General features: G+C 36.5%; 1 protein-coding gene across 19 annotated transcripts in view; it reads right to left on the bottom strand.

The window, feature by feature from the left end:
* SORBS2 (sorbin and SH3 domain containing 2) overlaps window positions 1-17,464 on the bottom strand; it is a 144,690-nt gene that overhangs the window by 39,003 nt on the left and 88,223 nt on the right. For 14 of the 19 annotated variants that reach the window (XM_030947876.1, XM_030947879.1, XM_030947878.1 and 11 more), the window contains 6 exons: window positions 17,135-17,279; window positions 14,675-14,850; window positions 9,325-9,391; window positions 8,469-8,513; window positions 7,134-7,317; window positions 4,013-4,127 (listed from right to left, as the gene is read on the bottom strand). In XM_030947876.1, the coding sequence (XP_030803736.1) occupies window positions 4,013-4,127; window positions 7,134-7,317; window positions 8,469-8,513; window positions 9,325-9,391; window positions 14,675-14,850; window positions 17,135-17,279 (732 nt within the window). The remainder of the gene's footprint in view (window positions 1-4,012; window positions 4,128-7,133; window positions 7,318-8,468; window positions 8,514-9,324; window positions 9,392-14,674; window positions 14,851-17,134; window positions 17,280-17,464) is intronic. The other 5 variants (XM_030947881.1, XM_030947882.1, XM_030947889.1 and 2 more) reach the window with 1 other exon arrangement.

The following is a 17,464-nucleotide window of genomic DNA, read 5'->3' as shown; positions in this document are numbered from 1 at the left end:
TACATGTAGATCAGTATTTTGCATTCGCAAGTTCAGACACCAAACTGAAGCCTGTCTGGAACAGAGGGCTGAGATGCCTGTTGTAAATTTGGCTTTGGCATTTTATTATCTCTAAAGAATTTTCTTTCACTTTTTTTTTCTTTTGGACTACTTTTAAATAGCTGTGATAACTTCAAGTCTACTACCAGATGGACTTACCCATTTCTTTATGAGAAGAAATATTTTATAATGCCATATTAAGCACACCAAGCAGAATATTCAGATAACCAGACTGAGATGTCAAAAGCAACCAAATGTGCATGCTCTAAAGAAAATTTCCAATTTTTTCACTACACTAAAAACCAAACCAAACAAAAACCAACAGATGTACATCACGGAACAAGCCCAGTCTATTTCTGGTATTTGAAAAAACAGTAATTTAGAAAAATTGATTCTAATAACGAATTCCTCTTGCATATAAACTCAATAGAAAATTTGTTTCTTGAACAAAGATAAAAAAATCTAGAACTAAAATTTAACCTCACAGTTTTATTTGACTAGCACATGTATACTTTTATGCTTAGAGTAAAATAACTAATGAAAATATAGGCATTGCATATACCAGTTTTATGAGGTCTTTTTTTACAGCAACACTGAGATTCTTCCTTACATACTCTACTGCAGAAATAGATATATGTACATGTATGGAGGAATTGCTTCTCATATATATAAGGTAGAAATTAGTAAAAAAAAAAGAATTCATTTACACATGAGTAAGATTAAGTTGTTACATTGCCATTTACTTATTAATGGAAAGTAAATATTCATTTTAGGAAACAAGTCCATTGTTTGGATGATATTGGAGAAAAAGAGGAATATTTAGCTGAATTGCAGACACTGGGGATAGAAACACGCATCAAAACAACTTTTGTACCACCCTATCCGTGGCTTCTTGAAATAGGAAAAAAAGGAGCTACTTTTTTTCCATGTCTGGTAAGGAGCTACTTTTTTACCATATCTGGTAAGACTATTTAATGCCTTAATATTACAAACTTTTACTGCAATCTCCAAGTACTCATCCCAAACCTCTCCTTTATGCTGATGTTTTATACTCTTACAAATTCAAAATATGGAAGAAACCACACTAATCTGTTTCATGGAAGAGGCTACTACACAACACAGCAGTTTGAAACTACACTCGTCCTTCTGCATCTGTAACAATTAGTGATCCCTAACCAATCTATCCATTTCATGTTTCTTACTAGGTCAATGTTTTAGTTTGTTATTTCTCACATTGTTTTGATTAATGCAGATTTTCTTTTCATCAGTGAGGATCTGCTACATAATATTTCCCACTAAATGTTAGCTTCCCACTGAATCTCAATTTCTTTTATTCTTGCCATGTTCTCATCTCCCCATTAATCAGAACTAAATTCCAATCTGCTATCTACACCAATAAAGGGAATGCTAATCTCTCAAGTCTGACTTGTCAGACTTGACAGATTATGATAGAAGGTAGCTGTATATATTTTATATTTTTAACAGATTACTTTGCCATCAAAACTACAATCTTGTAGACATGGAAATTATTTAATCAAAAAAACTGGGGATTTGGAGTGTTAGAAAAACTCCCTTTGATTTCTTTGATTTTGACAAAACTAATAAAGTATGACTTTCTAGTTCAGGCACTATAAATGTCTGTCTTTTGCAATATTAATTTACCACATTTATTTTATTTTCCACATTTTTATTACTATTTTCCTTCAGTATCATCAAAACAATTTTTCAGACATTAGAAATCAAATCTTTTGAGATTATTAAGATAGAAGATTTAAGTCATGCAGTACTGACACATTTGAGAATTTGGAGTTTTCATCTGAATTTGGAACCAATGCATTATTTTCAGATGTCAGCTTTTCCTGTGCACAATGAAAAGAGCTTTTGACTTACTTTGCTGATCATCCTTTAAGAAGTTAAGTTTTACTTTCTATATCCTATTCAGTGAATACAAGGAAAGCAAATACTTCAATGAAAACAATTAGTTTTCTGTTAGTAACATGGTTCAAAGGAATTATCTTAGTTATATAAAACTAAATAGCATCTTCATCAACAGTAGACATTTCAGATTGATGAAACTGTGATAGCTCCCTATTTTTTCAACTATGTTACATTAGTGTCAGCAAAACTTTCATCTTGTAATAATTTCCCATTTTTTACAGCTCTGAATCATATATAAACAAAAAAATCACTCAATTCTGTACATGAATGTACTTTCCTCAGCTTTAAAAATTTCTTATACAATGAGATGGTTCCTTGTATGTACATCAGCTAAGTCTAAACTTTTAGTCTAAGCTTCAAGATGGCAAAGTATTACCCTACCCTTGGTGGATATTGCTTACTAAGTAACATGACTACAACATGACTAAAGGTTTTCTGAACGACAATATTTTAATTACCAAAGCTCAAAATTCCATCTTTTGGTTCAGATTAGCAAAAGTAAAATGCACAGGCAAGTGGAAAAAAAAGATTTAGGAACAGTCAGCAAACTTCATTTTCTTGTTATTTCATTAGTTTGCTAGAATTGAAAAAATATAGCTCTGACAATATTCATCAGCACTGCAATTATTATATGAATTATTTTTGTTCACATTACATTAGTGAAAAATATAATTTATTAGAAAAGTGAGGCCATTCTTGGAATACACTGAAATCAGTGTAATTTTCTTGTTTTTAACTTGAATCTGCTATTACACTTTGGCATTGGGAAAACTGGAAAATTACCTCAGTGTTTATAATGCAGTGATGGTGCTCAAAAAGTGCTCAGGACAAATGACACTGCCATTTAGATAAAATTACTTGTTAAGTTCATCTGCACTCAGATACTAATTATATTTATTCATTGCCACTTCCTATAGAAATGCCAATTTCCTCTTTGAAAAACACATTGATTCTGCAAGAACTCAATTTCACAGAAAAAGAGCTTTGTGTTTGCTAGGCTAAGAAAAAAATAGATTCCTGCAAAGACCAGAAAAACAAAGGAAAAGATGCTTGGTTCAGGTGTTTCACACAGTTGATATACTGCATATTCTGAAATTCAGTCATTTCCTTAATTTGCTTTAAATTGGCAAAATCAATTCTGTGAACAAGCATGTAATACAGAAGCAAATAAAAATCCAGTTCTCATTTCATAAACCTCTTCCTTAAAACTGGACTCCCTCAAACATTTCAACCTCAAAGTAAAAGACCAAAGAAAGAAAATATCACCACTGATACATAAGAACTTTTCTAAAATAAGAAAATGTTAAGATAGCACAAAGCTAAATAAGAAGAGCTGGGTGAATGTGCCTTTCAGCAAATGAAAACTTCTGTTAATTGTCATTTTGCAAGCATTAAGCATAGCTTTATTCCACAATTGCTATAATTATTCAGAAAGCAGGAATGAAGACTTTTAATTACATGTTAATGTATACTCATTTATAATGTACATTCACTCAAATCACAGAGTATTTGAGGCTGGAAAGGACCCCCAGAGGTCATCTAGCCCAACCTCCTGCTAAAGGTAGGTCTAATCATATCAGGTTGCTCAGGGCTGTGTTCAGGCAAGTCCTGTCTGGGCAACTTTGGCCAGTATTTAGTATTAGATAGACAATTCAGCACATCCTGAAAATGCAAATATCTTATTTTTATGCATTAATTATTCATATCTCATATGTGCTGTTAATACTACTGAAAATAAGTGCTGTAGATGCACACCAATTAGAAAAAGCAGTTTCCATCTGTTTTGTCTATCATCCATGAGGTTTGCATGGTGGTGATTTCTTGGAAGCACCGGAAGATGTAAGTTAAGCAAATAAGTCAAACCAAATTTTTCAATACAACCATCAGAAAAGAGCAAAGACAAATTGCTGCAAAATTGTATTTGAAAAAGGATCTTAAATATTCTTCCAAATAGCAATTATTAATAGTAAATAATAAGAAGATAAGCTCTTACCAAATCTCTTACTGTATTACCCATTTCATTTGTGTGTCTTACCGGTCGTTCGTGCTCAAGGATCGATGACTTTCCCGGCTCATACTCAAAAATACTTCTTGGCTCAGAACGGAACTTGCGAGTATCTACCTTTCTGTCAGGAGGGTCCCAGTCATTCCTAAACAACAAATACAAGTAACTGAGCTATTTACTGTCACCACCTTGTGATTTACAGCCCCGTACAACAGGAACCTGCAAAGCCAGATGACGTTCCAGATCTCAGCTGTGGAACACCTAGCCTGGCATCCCAGTGTTTTACTGTAACATCTTAACCTGTTTACAGCAGGTATGCTCAGTACAGCAGGAAGAATACTAGAGATGTCCAGCCTGTGATAACTTATATTTTTCTTTTAACTAGTAGACAAGTTTAAAAACTACCCTGGTATACCATGTCAAAAAAATATGCAAACCATTGCAAATAACTATACATGTTTTGTGCACTATACTAATATAGGCAAGTGGTAGATATTTTTGTCATCACATAATATGATAATAAGGCCATATTGAAAAAGTTATAAAATTTTCTGAGGTAAAAAATGAGGAATTATTTTAAAAGACCACGTGATGATCATTATCCTGATCTGTAGTAGAATTGCTTCTGAATATCCTTGTAAGCAGCATATTGTTTCTCTGTCTTGAATAGATAAACAAGGGGAAGAATTTGGCAGTTGAATTTGGAATAGAAATTTAACAATTTTCTCTATAATTACAAATTTGCTTTCAATTTAATAATGCTATGCAAGGAATAAAAAGTAACCCATGCTACCATATTTTTTCAGTCATTTGGGTCATATTACTAGGTACATACACATTTTGAGGGAATTTTTAGCTAGCTACAATGAGAGCTACCTTTGCATGGCAGTTCTTGTAGCACCTACCTCCATTCTACTTGGAAAACTGTAGCTCACATATATTTTTATTTACCTCTGTGTAAAATGACCCACTAGTAACTCAAAGGCTGGAGGAAAGGGGAGGGGAAATACTACCAGCTATTGTCTGTATCTGATAAGAAAGAGCACGCACTGATTAAATTTTATCAGTTCTATTGGTCTTTCTGGCGTGACTTGGTTTGATGTGACCTGACATAATAATGCACATGTCATGTGCTTTAAAAAGATCTATGGGGTAGCTTTTGTTTATAATATGCTTGCAAGTGCATTTCAGGGACACAGACATCTCTATTTATAAAATGCCATACATTTAAAGGGAAGTAGTTCTACATGGTTTATTGTTTATTTTCACTGAGGAAAAACATTATTTTCAGAGCAGAACAGTTATATTTTTTGAGAATGAATAGGAAAATGGAAATATTTGGATGAAGTTGCATTGTACTGAAAGCCACTGAAGAAAAAAGGATGCTACTGAAATTCTGATTCACACTCAGTTCAACTAATTCACAGTTTTCAGCCTTTTATCCTGTATGGACTATATTTTGAGCTCAACTGCTAATGCAAACCATATCTTGCCTTGCAGCTATAAAACATGTGATATATGTGGACCTAAGCCTCTTAGGTGAGATTTTAAATACTCTGGCTTTCTAGGCAATTAAAAAAAGAATCTCCCAATGGCAGGAAAAGATTGATGCACTGTAGCTTTCAGCAGTGGCCAAAGCATAGCTAATGTGTTTGGCATCTCTTGGCCTGGAGAACACAGAATTCCACTGCCTGTAGTATCATGCAGAGATTAAAAGGGGAGGTTAAATAGCCAAATTCAGTGCTGAGCAGCTGTTTCCAAGCTTGACAAGGTGCACTGCAACAGGCCTCAGTTTCTGTGACCGAGGCATTTGGCCTAGCACAGGACAACAACTCACACAGCTTCAGAGATCAAAGCTAAACAGCTCCACATTTTGTGTCCTGCTAAAAAAATCTGCACTTCTGTATGACTTGCTAACAAAATTCGAGCCTCATGGCCTCTGTGAGGCAGCCCAACTCTAACCTTTAGCATTTCCTCTTGACAACCTGCCCTTGGCAACAGGGAAGCCAAAATCAGTAACCATCAAGCAATCTCATCTTCCTCTGCAGTATGTGTATCTACTGATTTACATTTTGGATTGCCACTACCTACACATTTTTCAAAAAGCCATAGTTGTGTCTTAATTTTAAACACCTAGTGTGGTCTTTCCTCATAATATTTTATTGAAATTTCTAATTAATTGAACCTGTTTAATATAATTACATTTCTACATAGAAATATGTTTAGAATATCCAAGCTGACAGAAATGGTCAAATTCTCTTTTGTTGCTCGAGTGTAACCAAGACAGGGGAGCTTGTAGGCACAGATGAAAGGAAAAATATTACCCTTTTAATATATAATATACACATAGACACACATATAGATTTATAATAGCATAATATTATATTAACAAGTAGTATTAATTAATGTAAACACTAAGGAAGAAGATTTTTTCTTGAGCTAGTACCTACAGATATGCTGAAGTCAACAGAATTTGTGTGGAGGTCTCTTGCAAGGTTTTATCAAAAGGATAAGCACTTCTTTCCTGAGTTATTTATTATTAACTTTTTCCAGACTGAACTCTAACCAGTTTTGTGCAGAGAATTTGAGTAGAGAACTATGAGATATCCAAAAATGCCTCTTTTTGGATAATCTGTAAACACTGCCTTGGTCTACCAAAATGGAGATTGAAAAAAATGGGGGTATAAAGCAGTTCTAAACTCTGGGGAAATGTGGGTTGACTTCTGTGCTCTTGTACAGCTTTGCTCTCCCTTGACTTTTGAATTACACCACCTTTTTGATCTTTGGTGCTGGATACAATAAATGGCCTTTCCTACTCAAGAGACTTACTATTGAAGACAGCTCCTAGAGCACAGACTGTTCTGAAACACAGCAAACAGGACAATACCACTAATGAGAATAAAAATCCTTAATGATGCTCATGGTTGCATCATGAATAAGAAAAAGCACTTCTTTAGCACAATGAAGAAATGACAGCACCATGCATAATGCCCTGAACTCCTGGCAAAGATCATCCCTCATCACCTGACTGGCCCTTAAATAAAGGCATTGAAGTCACATTACTCTAGAGCTGCTGTTTTATCCCTTGTTATATTCTGCAATTGGAGTACTGTACTTAGCAAGAACACCTTTTGAAAATGCACTAACTTACTTTTCTGGTGTAGAGCGTTGCCTCATACGATGTGGTGGTACTGGTGGTGGCACGTGGGGTGGCAAAGGGGACGAGACCTTAAAGGCATCGGAGCTACTGTCAGAAGCACTTTTGGACAGTGGTCTGTATGTCTGTGTCTTTGCAGCTGGGTGCGCCTGAGCAGAGAAGGATGGACTGTAGCTACCTAATATAAAACAAAACCAGAAACAGCCATAACGTGAGAGTAAGTCTGAAAAAAGCACAACGTGGAATGCTTCAAGAACCCACAGTAACTCCATAAAACAGCAAGATTACAAAAACGTGTAAATGAGTTTTAAAAGTGCATTGCTGTGCATCGTGCAGCTCATTAGAGAGAAAATTACAAACACATAGTAAAGTGCAGTGCAGTTAAAAAAAATTAATTTGATGGAGAAGTTAACGGGTGTATACATCCATCACATCTGTTAATGACAGCCTGTAATTAATCTTCAGGCTCATCCTGTTGCTCAGTTGTTCCATGTTCAGAAGATAGAGAAGAGGCAGGAAACACACCTTTTTTGATTGTTTTAATAACTATTTGATTTGTTATGATGAGGCAATAGCATATCTTGAAGAGGATCGCAAGAGTACAAAGAGATGCCAAACCACTGACCCACAACAAGTCATCTGAACAGCACAGAAAAAGGCTGAAACTATCGAAAGCATGTTTAATGCAACAAAAACTGAAATGGAAAAATTTTGAACAGCTGTTTTGCAGAAGGCACTATAGCCTTTTTGCACACAGTCTATTCATGCTTTCATTTTTGCTTTTTTGGAAATAATTTCACCATATGGGTATAATCTTCTTAAGACACAATGATTATATATCTTAGATGAATATGTCTTTTCTTGTGGCTAAATAATGTCAACATGAATGCTTATAACAAAAATGGAGGAGTTTGTAAAAAAATCAGTTTTATTAGGCACCCTTGCTGCATATTTTTAAAGTGTATTCAGTACATTATTTTTGTCTTTCCATGTCAGTAATTAGTATTTTCATTTTCACAAGTAGTTCCCTTTCCATTTCTATAAAGGAAAGGCTGCATTAGTAACAATCACTAGTGAAAATAAATGCAATGTAATCAAGAAACCATAGTGTTAAGTGTGTCCCTCTACAGTAAGAGGTCCACAGCTGCAATTAATTTCTGTAGTAAGAATGAAATTAAAATTAAACTTGTTTCATTTTAACAACTGAGATCAAATGAGACACTAGAAAGTGTGTCTACAAGCATTACAAAAGCGAGCGTGAGGAGTTAACTACACCATCACTTGCTGACATTAACAAAAGCATTGTTTGGAACACGGAGTAATTCCTACCAGTATTGTATGCATATGCAGTATTATACAAGTCTGTGTCGTCATCTACAAAAAGAAATACATATGTTACAGTAGTGCCATACATGCCAGTTCATCACAGAAACTGAGCTTTGTTTTTGCAAATACAAATAGAAGATTGGTAAGCAATCAAGCACTGTATTTCTTTTCCTTGTCTTATAGGTGCTTTTGGAAGACTCTGTCTTCCCATTATACTTAAGCTGTTTTTACCATCTTATTGTATTGAATCTTCTGGTCATGTCACTCATATTGCATACTTACTAAGTTAGCACCGAACTGCAAATTACTTTTTGTCTGTTCTTTTCCCCTTCCCAGGAATGATTCCTTCCTTTTGTCAGCTTTCCTCTGCTACGGGCTGTTAAGTTGTTGTTCCTATCACAAAAGGCAATCCTAAATATCTACTATGTGACTAGTGTTCAAGTTAGAGCCTGTAAGCCAACATTCTCCTGCCTACATTTCTTATTCTCCCACTAACATTCTGTGTGGCCATACTGAATGTTAGCTCTGTCTACCTCAGATGAATAAAGTCTCCTTCCTTCTGGAGGTATAATGAGCATAATTGCCATTTATAGTTTCCTGCCATCCTTGGTGCAAATCATAAAGGACCTTCAAGCTAGCAATGTCACCAAAGCTCAGTTTCAGCAAAACCAAGTAAGATATTCTATGACAACAATTAAATTCAGGCACAAAATTTTTCCTTAAACCAGCCTGTTTACTAGCCCACGCTGTTCTAACACTGGAGTTCTCCAAAAGAAAGGCAGATGGTAGGAGATTTACAGTAGAAAATTTCTCATCCCTCAAACTGGACATGAGGAGACAAAGACAGGAACATACTTACCAGGTTTATGAACCATATGGATTTGCTTGAACATTGTCTTGTACCAATCCTTTGGCCTGTCAACTGTCTGAAAAAAATAGAGTTTTAACAATAAACAACAAAATAAAAATACCCATGTGTACAGATTGGATCAGACATTTAATGTTATTCTGTAAAGAAATATTATATGTTATTCCCTATTTAATATAATAGTTTTCATGTATTTTGAATGTATTTATGCATTTTATCACGGAATTCCTGTAACAAATTCTGGAAGACACTGAAGATTGAATCAGTCTTGGACTCTGATCCTGGGAAGGAATAATGGTTCAGAACATCGCAATTACTGCGAGATCAACAGTTCATCACCTTAGCGCCCTGTATCTGACAATGATGAATGCTAGATTCTATACAGGAAAATAGAAACACCTCAGCAGTTATGATTACAAGCATGTAAGAAGTGCTTCTTTTGACCTCCTGGCAATTTCTGGCTTAAATTACTTTATAAATGTAATTGCTAAATAATGCAGAAAAACTTTGTAATACTACTGAGAAAAGAAAGAAGACTAGACTATATTTCAGAGTTAATGTTTGGATTGTTGACAGAGAGTATTCTTTTTACCAGTTTTAAAAGCCCTTTCCAGACAATTTTTTTAAACTTATTCAATAATCACTCATTAAATTATACTTATCCTTACTTTTGCAAACTAAGTAATCCTAATCCCAAGGTTCCCAAACTCTGCTCATATTGACTCCTGCTTGTGCTTCTTTTTATCTCTTACCCTTCTGAATTTTCTCTTACTGCAATTTTCTTTGAGGTAGGATGATAATATTCCAGGAAAGGATTAACACAAAGGCAAACACGTTTTCAATATTATCCTTAGGTGCTAGAATTTTGCTTGTCCCACAGTAGCCATAAAAGCAGACGTTTTAATCCAAAGAATCATGGAATCATAGAACGGGCTGGGTTGAAAGGGACCTTAAAAATCATCAAGTTCTAACATCCCTTGCACCGAAAGGGACAATGTTCACTAGGCCAGGTTGCTTGGAGCTCCATCCACTGAGGCCTTGAACACCTCCAGGGATGGGGCATCCATGGCTTCTCTGGGCAATTACAAAAACCACTATGTTCAAACCTCATGGTACACAGGGAAAATTCAAAGGACCTCTCTTGAAGTGCATTATTTTGCACCAGCAAATACCAAATTTGCAATCACTTTGCTTACTCCTATTTAACACAAAAAAGCAAAAATTCTTCCCTACAGAATACTGGACAGATGTGCACGTGTTCACCATACACTGCCATCTTACTAAATCCCACCTTTGCCATGATTACTTGTTATCTGTACATAGCTAATATGTTTTGTTTACAACGGTGAGCTCTTACTATAAGGGACTAGGCAGAAATGCTTCTGTATTTTGAGGACTCATATTGAGTTCCCATAAAATTGCTACTAAATAATAATAGAACAATATTTAAAATAAGAATTGACAGTTGAAGAACTTGGGGATCTCCTGGGTAAGAAAAAAGTAAAGCCATTATGCTTTTTACCTAGGCCTGCCTTGCAAGACAGAGGTAAAGGAGATTCAGTTTTGTCTCAAGATAAAATAGGTCTCTTCCCCCACCTACCAATGTGCAGAGTTCTGCCAAGTGTAAGCCATTCAGAAGTAAATTTGGGTCATAATAATATTGTTTCCCTAAAGGTATTAAATATCTACACTAGTAGAACTCTGGTTAGAATAATTTAGCTGGACTTGAAACAAGTATGCTGTTTAGTGCTCCAGGATGATATATGCTCAAAAGTTTACAATTCCGGGAGGTCTGAAGCAATTCACACTGATGGACATAACCTCCCTGCTTCTCCTCATTTCCCACAGCAACGGTCCCATAATATTGTGACTGCCTTTCTGATTGTATTAAACCAAGAAGAATCTTCCAACCAGTGGTAGATAAACAAATTGCAAATTGCAAATAATGCATAAATACTGCTGCCATGTCCCTGCTGTTTGTCAAGCATTGCCTGGTCCTCCACAAAGTCAAAAGAGGCTCCCACACAGAGATCAGGTATGGAGAAGCTTCCATGAGCAGAGAAGGTTTCCCAGCATCCTTCTGGATATTTGAATGTTTCTTTCTCTCATCATCTTCCCAGCAAACCCCTCCTAGGGGTTTCAGCCTCAGCCAGCAATTTGGCTTTATGTTATAAACCAGACAGGATTAAGAAATAGAATACATTAATTTTGAAATTAATTTTCTCAATTTATATTAACTAATCCCACACACCAACATTGTTTGAGGAATTAAGAGTATTCATAATGCATGAAGCCATTCAGATGCCATCCTGCTTTGCATATATTACAGCTGATGCAATTAAATGTTGGAACACGGCATCATCATAAGTGAAAGAAACAATCAGCCAAACAGCACGTAGAGGACATAAGAAGTAACTGCAACTGCTCCTTTGGAGAGTCCATAATCCCTGCAGTATTGTAATCATCCATCAGGAAGTATGCAATTAAAGGAGGCCTCTCTGACCCTGAGATTAGCTCAGCTGGTGAGAACAGGGTGCTAATAATGCTTGCATCCCCATATGGGCTATTCACTTAAGAACTGGACTTGATGATCCTTGTGGATCTTCCAACTCAGAATATTCTGAGACTTTCAGTGGACCTCTGGTTTTTTGTGTTTTGTTTATTGTTTTTTTTTTGAGCTGAAATATTACATCACTAAGTATGGAAAAGAAACCTAGCAGGACTTGGTTTTTTTTCCTTCTTACTAAGTAGAGGCCTTTCAGTCTACCAATTAATTTTGATAATTAGATATAAAGCAATCATTTCGGATGGACTAAAACAGCGCAGCCTTACTGCTTTCCATGAATCTGGCTTTTCCTTTCCCAGGTCTCCATCAGTGGTAAATGGTGCTATATTTGACTGAATGCTTTTCTGATTGAACAGCACTTTACCCTCTCTTTTTCAGAGACTTCATTTTTACCATCTTTTACTTTACCATCTTTGGGGCAGGGCTTGGCACAAAGGCAGAACCTAACAACAATCTGAATTTTCAGACTTGCATTTCCCAGAGCTAGAAGGAGCAAAAGCAGCATAGAAGGAACATCTTAACATGGGATGGGGGTTCTGAGTGAATAAAAAGCTTTATAGGAGTCCTTTCCTTCTCAGAAGTCTGATACAAAATGGGTTAGCAGGAATAGGAAGAACATCTTTCTGATTTCCTTGGCTAAACAGCTGCCTCAAACCATGATCTAAGAGTGAAGACACACTCGGAGGAGACGATCACATCTTGCAAAACCTCTTTACTCCTAAGAAGCACTCACAATCTGTATAGAACACAGATACTCCTGAGTTCTTTATAACATGTTAAACTTTGAGCAGCACAGCATTTGGGAACACAGTGTGCGTTACCTATCACCCCTGAATCTTCATTTACTGCTTTTTTGAAAGACTGTTGCCATTTTTGCAAAGAGGGAAGAGTGAAACTTCTAAACTTTATGTGCAATGATAAATTGAATTAATTTGTAAACTTCTCTCTTCAGATGGACTGAGAGTGAACCTTCTGTGAGAAGATTCCTATTTGGATTGCTCACTGACCTTGGAGAAAGGGCAGGTGATATACTCTACCTTCTACTATTAATGGAAAATGCAGTTTTAGCACTTTTGCAAGGTGCAGCGTATTTGAGTCTTGCTGACAACAATACCAACTTTGTTCTTGCTCAGCTGGGATACACAGGGCTCAAATATACTTGTGCACACTTATAATCTCAAATAAGTATCTTGAAAACAATTTTACTACCAGCTATGTCTTAAGGATGCAGAATAAGGATGCAAAATGGCACATCAGATACACTCATACATACACACGCTAGCATAAAGTTTTAACTTCTATCTCATTGTGAGAATTATTTCTATAATAGCAAGACTACAGGCTATAGGATTTCTTGAAACTGAAACACATAAAAAATCAAAGCAAAACCAGCAGGAAAACGTCCTAATTCAAGCTGAATTATATTTTTAGGAGAAAATCTGAAAGACTCAGATCATACAACCTGAAAGTTAAATATAGTTTGGCAGATTGCCAGCTTCATCAGGCACACTTAAGGGGGATTTCTGTTATAATCTTATATAACTGATATGCACCCTATTAGAACAATCTGCTACTAAAAAAGCACAAAACCAATTACCTATCCAATATAAAGCAAAGGGAATACTTACTTAAAAAGAGGACAGAAAGCTAGAGCATTGCTGGAAAGAAATGTCTTCATTTTTAAAAGATTCTGATCATATTACTTTTTAATGTCAAATATAAAGCAAGAAATGCCAGAGTTTCTCCCCCATTCTTATAAAAATTGTCCCCGTCTTACCACTTGTCCTGATTTTTCCTATTGATTTTCTCCATTAATTCCTGGTTTCCCCTCTAATTTTTCAGTCCCTTGAAGCAATTCTTGGCAATACAACATAGCCCCCATATGTCAATACTGGCAGACAGGATACATCCAACAGCTGCTACGTCCCTGCACCTCACTAGGACTTCACCTGCAAGGGCTCTGCCGCTTTCATCCTGGCTCCCACTCTTCTCCCTTTCTCCGTCCAGCACAGCAGTTCTTCTCTGGCTGGGGAGGCCAGCAAGTGCTGCCTTTACAGACCTAGTGCAGATGCCTCTGCGCTCTCTGGAGCAGCCAGAAGAGGCTGCCCTGACAGCAGAGTGGAAAGAATGCTTCAGCATAGTGAAAACAAAACTCTTCAGTCTGACATCCTGGGACCACTCAAGCAGTGACCAGCGGCAGATGATCAGAATTGGGCTGCTCACAATGAAAGGGCTCCCCAGCTATTCACTTATGTGTCACTCAAGGGCACAAGGATTATTTACTGCACTGTCACGAAAATGCTGCTCCCTTAGACTGCCATCAGAACAAAACTGCACATTTCTACACTACCCTGATGACATGAGAACACTGCCCCAGAAAATGCAGAGGTGTAAGATTTTTGCATATACTCACAGATGTGCATATGATTATTTGCACATACACACATATATACACCTATATATCGTATGCATAAGCTTTATTTCAGAAATAAACCAAATGCAATTGTTGTGCATCTCCAAAAGGCAAGAACTACAAGAGACACGAGAAAGACACAAAATTTTGGCTACTTCTAATTAAAACTAGAAACATGAGGTTGCCCAATTATGCTCCCGTCAGCATTCTCCTTTTCGTCAGCACACAATATTATATTCACAAGGCTGCTGATTACACACGCTCTATTCCAAATTATATAAGAGTAGAAGAATGTGAAAAACCCATTACCAACAATCAGTTCATTGTATGAGTTCATACACAGATTTCCCAGAATTTCCTACCGTTCTAATTGCTGTAGGGATTCCAGATTCATCTACCGGGCCAATCCCTGCATAATGTGGAGCTTTAATTACTGTAATTTTTTTTTCTTCTTCTGAGGATCTACAGATTGGTATTGTACTGGTGGTGGTGGTGGTGCCAACATTCTGAACATGCTGTGAGTATGTCTCTGTGGACTCTGTAAAGATAACATGACAGAAAACTGTATAATGACACAATAATCATACTTGGCAGTTAAAACATACTTCCCCATTTCAGTACACTGTACAAAGGCTGACAATCTTACTGACATTTTTAAAAAGAATTATCATCTTAACTAGGGATTTGCCCTACTTGATGTTACATTAACAGAATTATAAACTTGTTTAAGGACCAGACAAACTATTAAACTCAGAATTAGAGTAGAACTACTTTTTCACAATGTCTTGCTCAATAAAAAAAGAAGAAAATCCCCACAAACATAGCAAAATCTGTTGAGAAAGGTGCAGCAGCCTTTGTCCTATAAATCAAACTTTTGCACCTTTTCTACCTGTTCCTTGGAAACCAGTGACATAATTTCAAAACTTCCACCCACCAAGCCTAGCAAACTATAGAAAATTGCTGTTCCCTAAGCACAGAAGACAGCCTTGCACAAAAACTTATGTCATACATGCTAAGAAACATGAAGTTTTGATGTATGAATATTTTAAAGAAAAAAATCCTGACATACAGCATTCTCTTAACACGTGTTGATATGTTTATGGGACTCCACGTAATCCATAAAAATGGTTTTTGGTAACCTGGCACCTGTAGAACAATCTGATGATCCACCTACAGTAATTCAGGTGAAGTGTTCAAGCTGCTACTGTTTTATAGTGACCTGCAATATTTCTACCCTTCCCCTTCAAATCTTCCTTTATGACTAATGAAATTAATACATCACTATTACCATTTCCTTCTAAAATGCAGAACAAAACTTAACAAGAAACACCTCAGTGCTGGGATGTGAAATGAAAATTTCTACTTCTGCAGAAAATACACTCTTTCCTGTGTACAGGAAAAAGAGCCCTACTCCTTCAGGCAGCAGGTTTCAGTAAATTAGTGGGCTGCTATTACAAAGCCTCTATCTTGCAAATGCAGGTAAAGTGAGACAGTTCTGCTGCAGGATAAATGAATGCAGGGAGTGAAAATACATGTTCTAACACTAATGGTGACAATAAAAATTGACTTTCATATGGCATTAATATCCACTGATTATTCTGAAGAATAATATGAGCCTGCAAAAGGAGCTCCAGTGACTGAAAGCTCTAATTTTAATTTGAATATTTCTGCTCACTCCCATTGCAGTGCTGGATTTGGCATGGCTGTTTCAGCTGTTTACTCAAGTCTGAAATCCTGTAAATAATTCAGTGCTACACATATATGGCGAGGGGCAACTCTGTGTGGCAAACGTCTGAATATTTGGAACTTTTTCCCAAAATGCATGATGTTAAATTTAGAAAACATTTTGGATTAGATCCTTCGCTCTTCATAGGCCTCAAACTGAGGCCATCAGGGGGATTTCTGCATGAGCAAAGAGAATTAAATCAGGCTGTTACTGTGGAACACTGAACTTCAGCATCATACAAGAGTGAAAGTCTTGGGAAAATACATATTTTAAGTATATCCAAACCATTACTGATAGATCTTTAGATCAGCAAACTGGAAGCACTCACAAACTCTAGAATTCTGGGATTTGGAGTAACCCACGTATACAGTTTTTGTACTTATCACTATGATGACAGCAGCATTTGTTTAACATGTCTCAGAGCAAGAACTGTCACCTAATTTCCCTGCAAGCACAAAAAAATGTAAACTGTGGGATCACATTCAAGTTATTTTGCATGTATAATCTTTTCTAAATTTGCACAAAACTGGTAGAAAAAGCAATTATATTATTCTCTTGGCAAAATGGGATAAGACTGGCAAAGAGCCTAAGGCTGATAGTATTTGGTTTGTGTTTAATGTTTAAATTAAAGATGCCCTAAAAAAATACATGAACAAGTTTGAGATTGATGTGGCTCTAGGTTTTTAAAAGCCCAGAGCCTCTCCCTTTGTTGACAGTATTTCTGCTGAAGAATTAAGGAAGTCGTAGGGAGGAGCAAAGTACAAAGTGGGCCCTCAGTTTCTTACAGCATAATCTGAAAGGGCTGGACAGGTTGAGCGATTTTGATAGACGCCCTTTCCTTGGTAAAGCCAGTAGAAAATTGGCAAGAGGTTAGCTCACACACCTAGGTTATAAACTTAACAGTAACTCCAGTTCAGGATCACTATTGTACCTAACAATGAATGCTATTATGTTTTTGCATTTACCTCCCAAGGTAGATGAATAGACAATACCTTCATTATGGACGTGAAGCACTCTGCAATTGTTTGCAGCCTTTACCACATCAATCAGAATACGTTGTGTAATGTATAAAGCAAACATTCTGTGTGAGACTTACCCATCATCCTGCCATGCTGCATGATAACAATGTTGGAATTGAGTGAAGCTGGTGGAGGGTAAGCTGAAGAAGGGGAAAAAGGCCTTTGAAAGTGACTCACTGGGCTGGCAGCAGTGCCAGAATTCCCATTCACTGTGATCTGAGCCTGAGAGAGACAGAACAATATCCCATTAAACTACACACAAAGCTCTCCAACTGCAATCCCAAAGAAAGAGTGATGCAAGACTGTCATCCAAGCAACAATTCCCAGTTGTCAGGTACACAGCCATAATGGCATCTGCATTCACTGAAACACAAAACTTATCACAAAGGGAGCAGAGTGTGGTCCTT

This window comes from Camarhynchus parvulus, chromosome 4, assembly GCF_901933205.1.
Source record: "Camarhynchus parvulus chromosome 4, STF_HiC, whole genome shotgun sequence".
Taxonomy (NCBI): Eukaryota; Metazoa; Chordata; class Aves; order Passeriformes; family Thraupidae; genus Camarhynchus; species Camarhynchus parvulus.
This window is presented reverse-complemented; position numbering and strand designations above follow the sequence as displayed.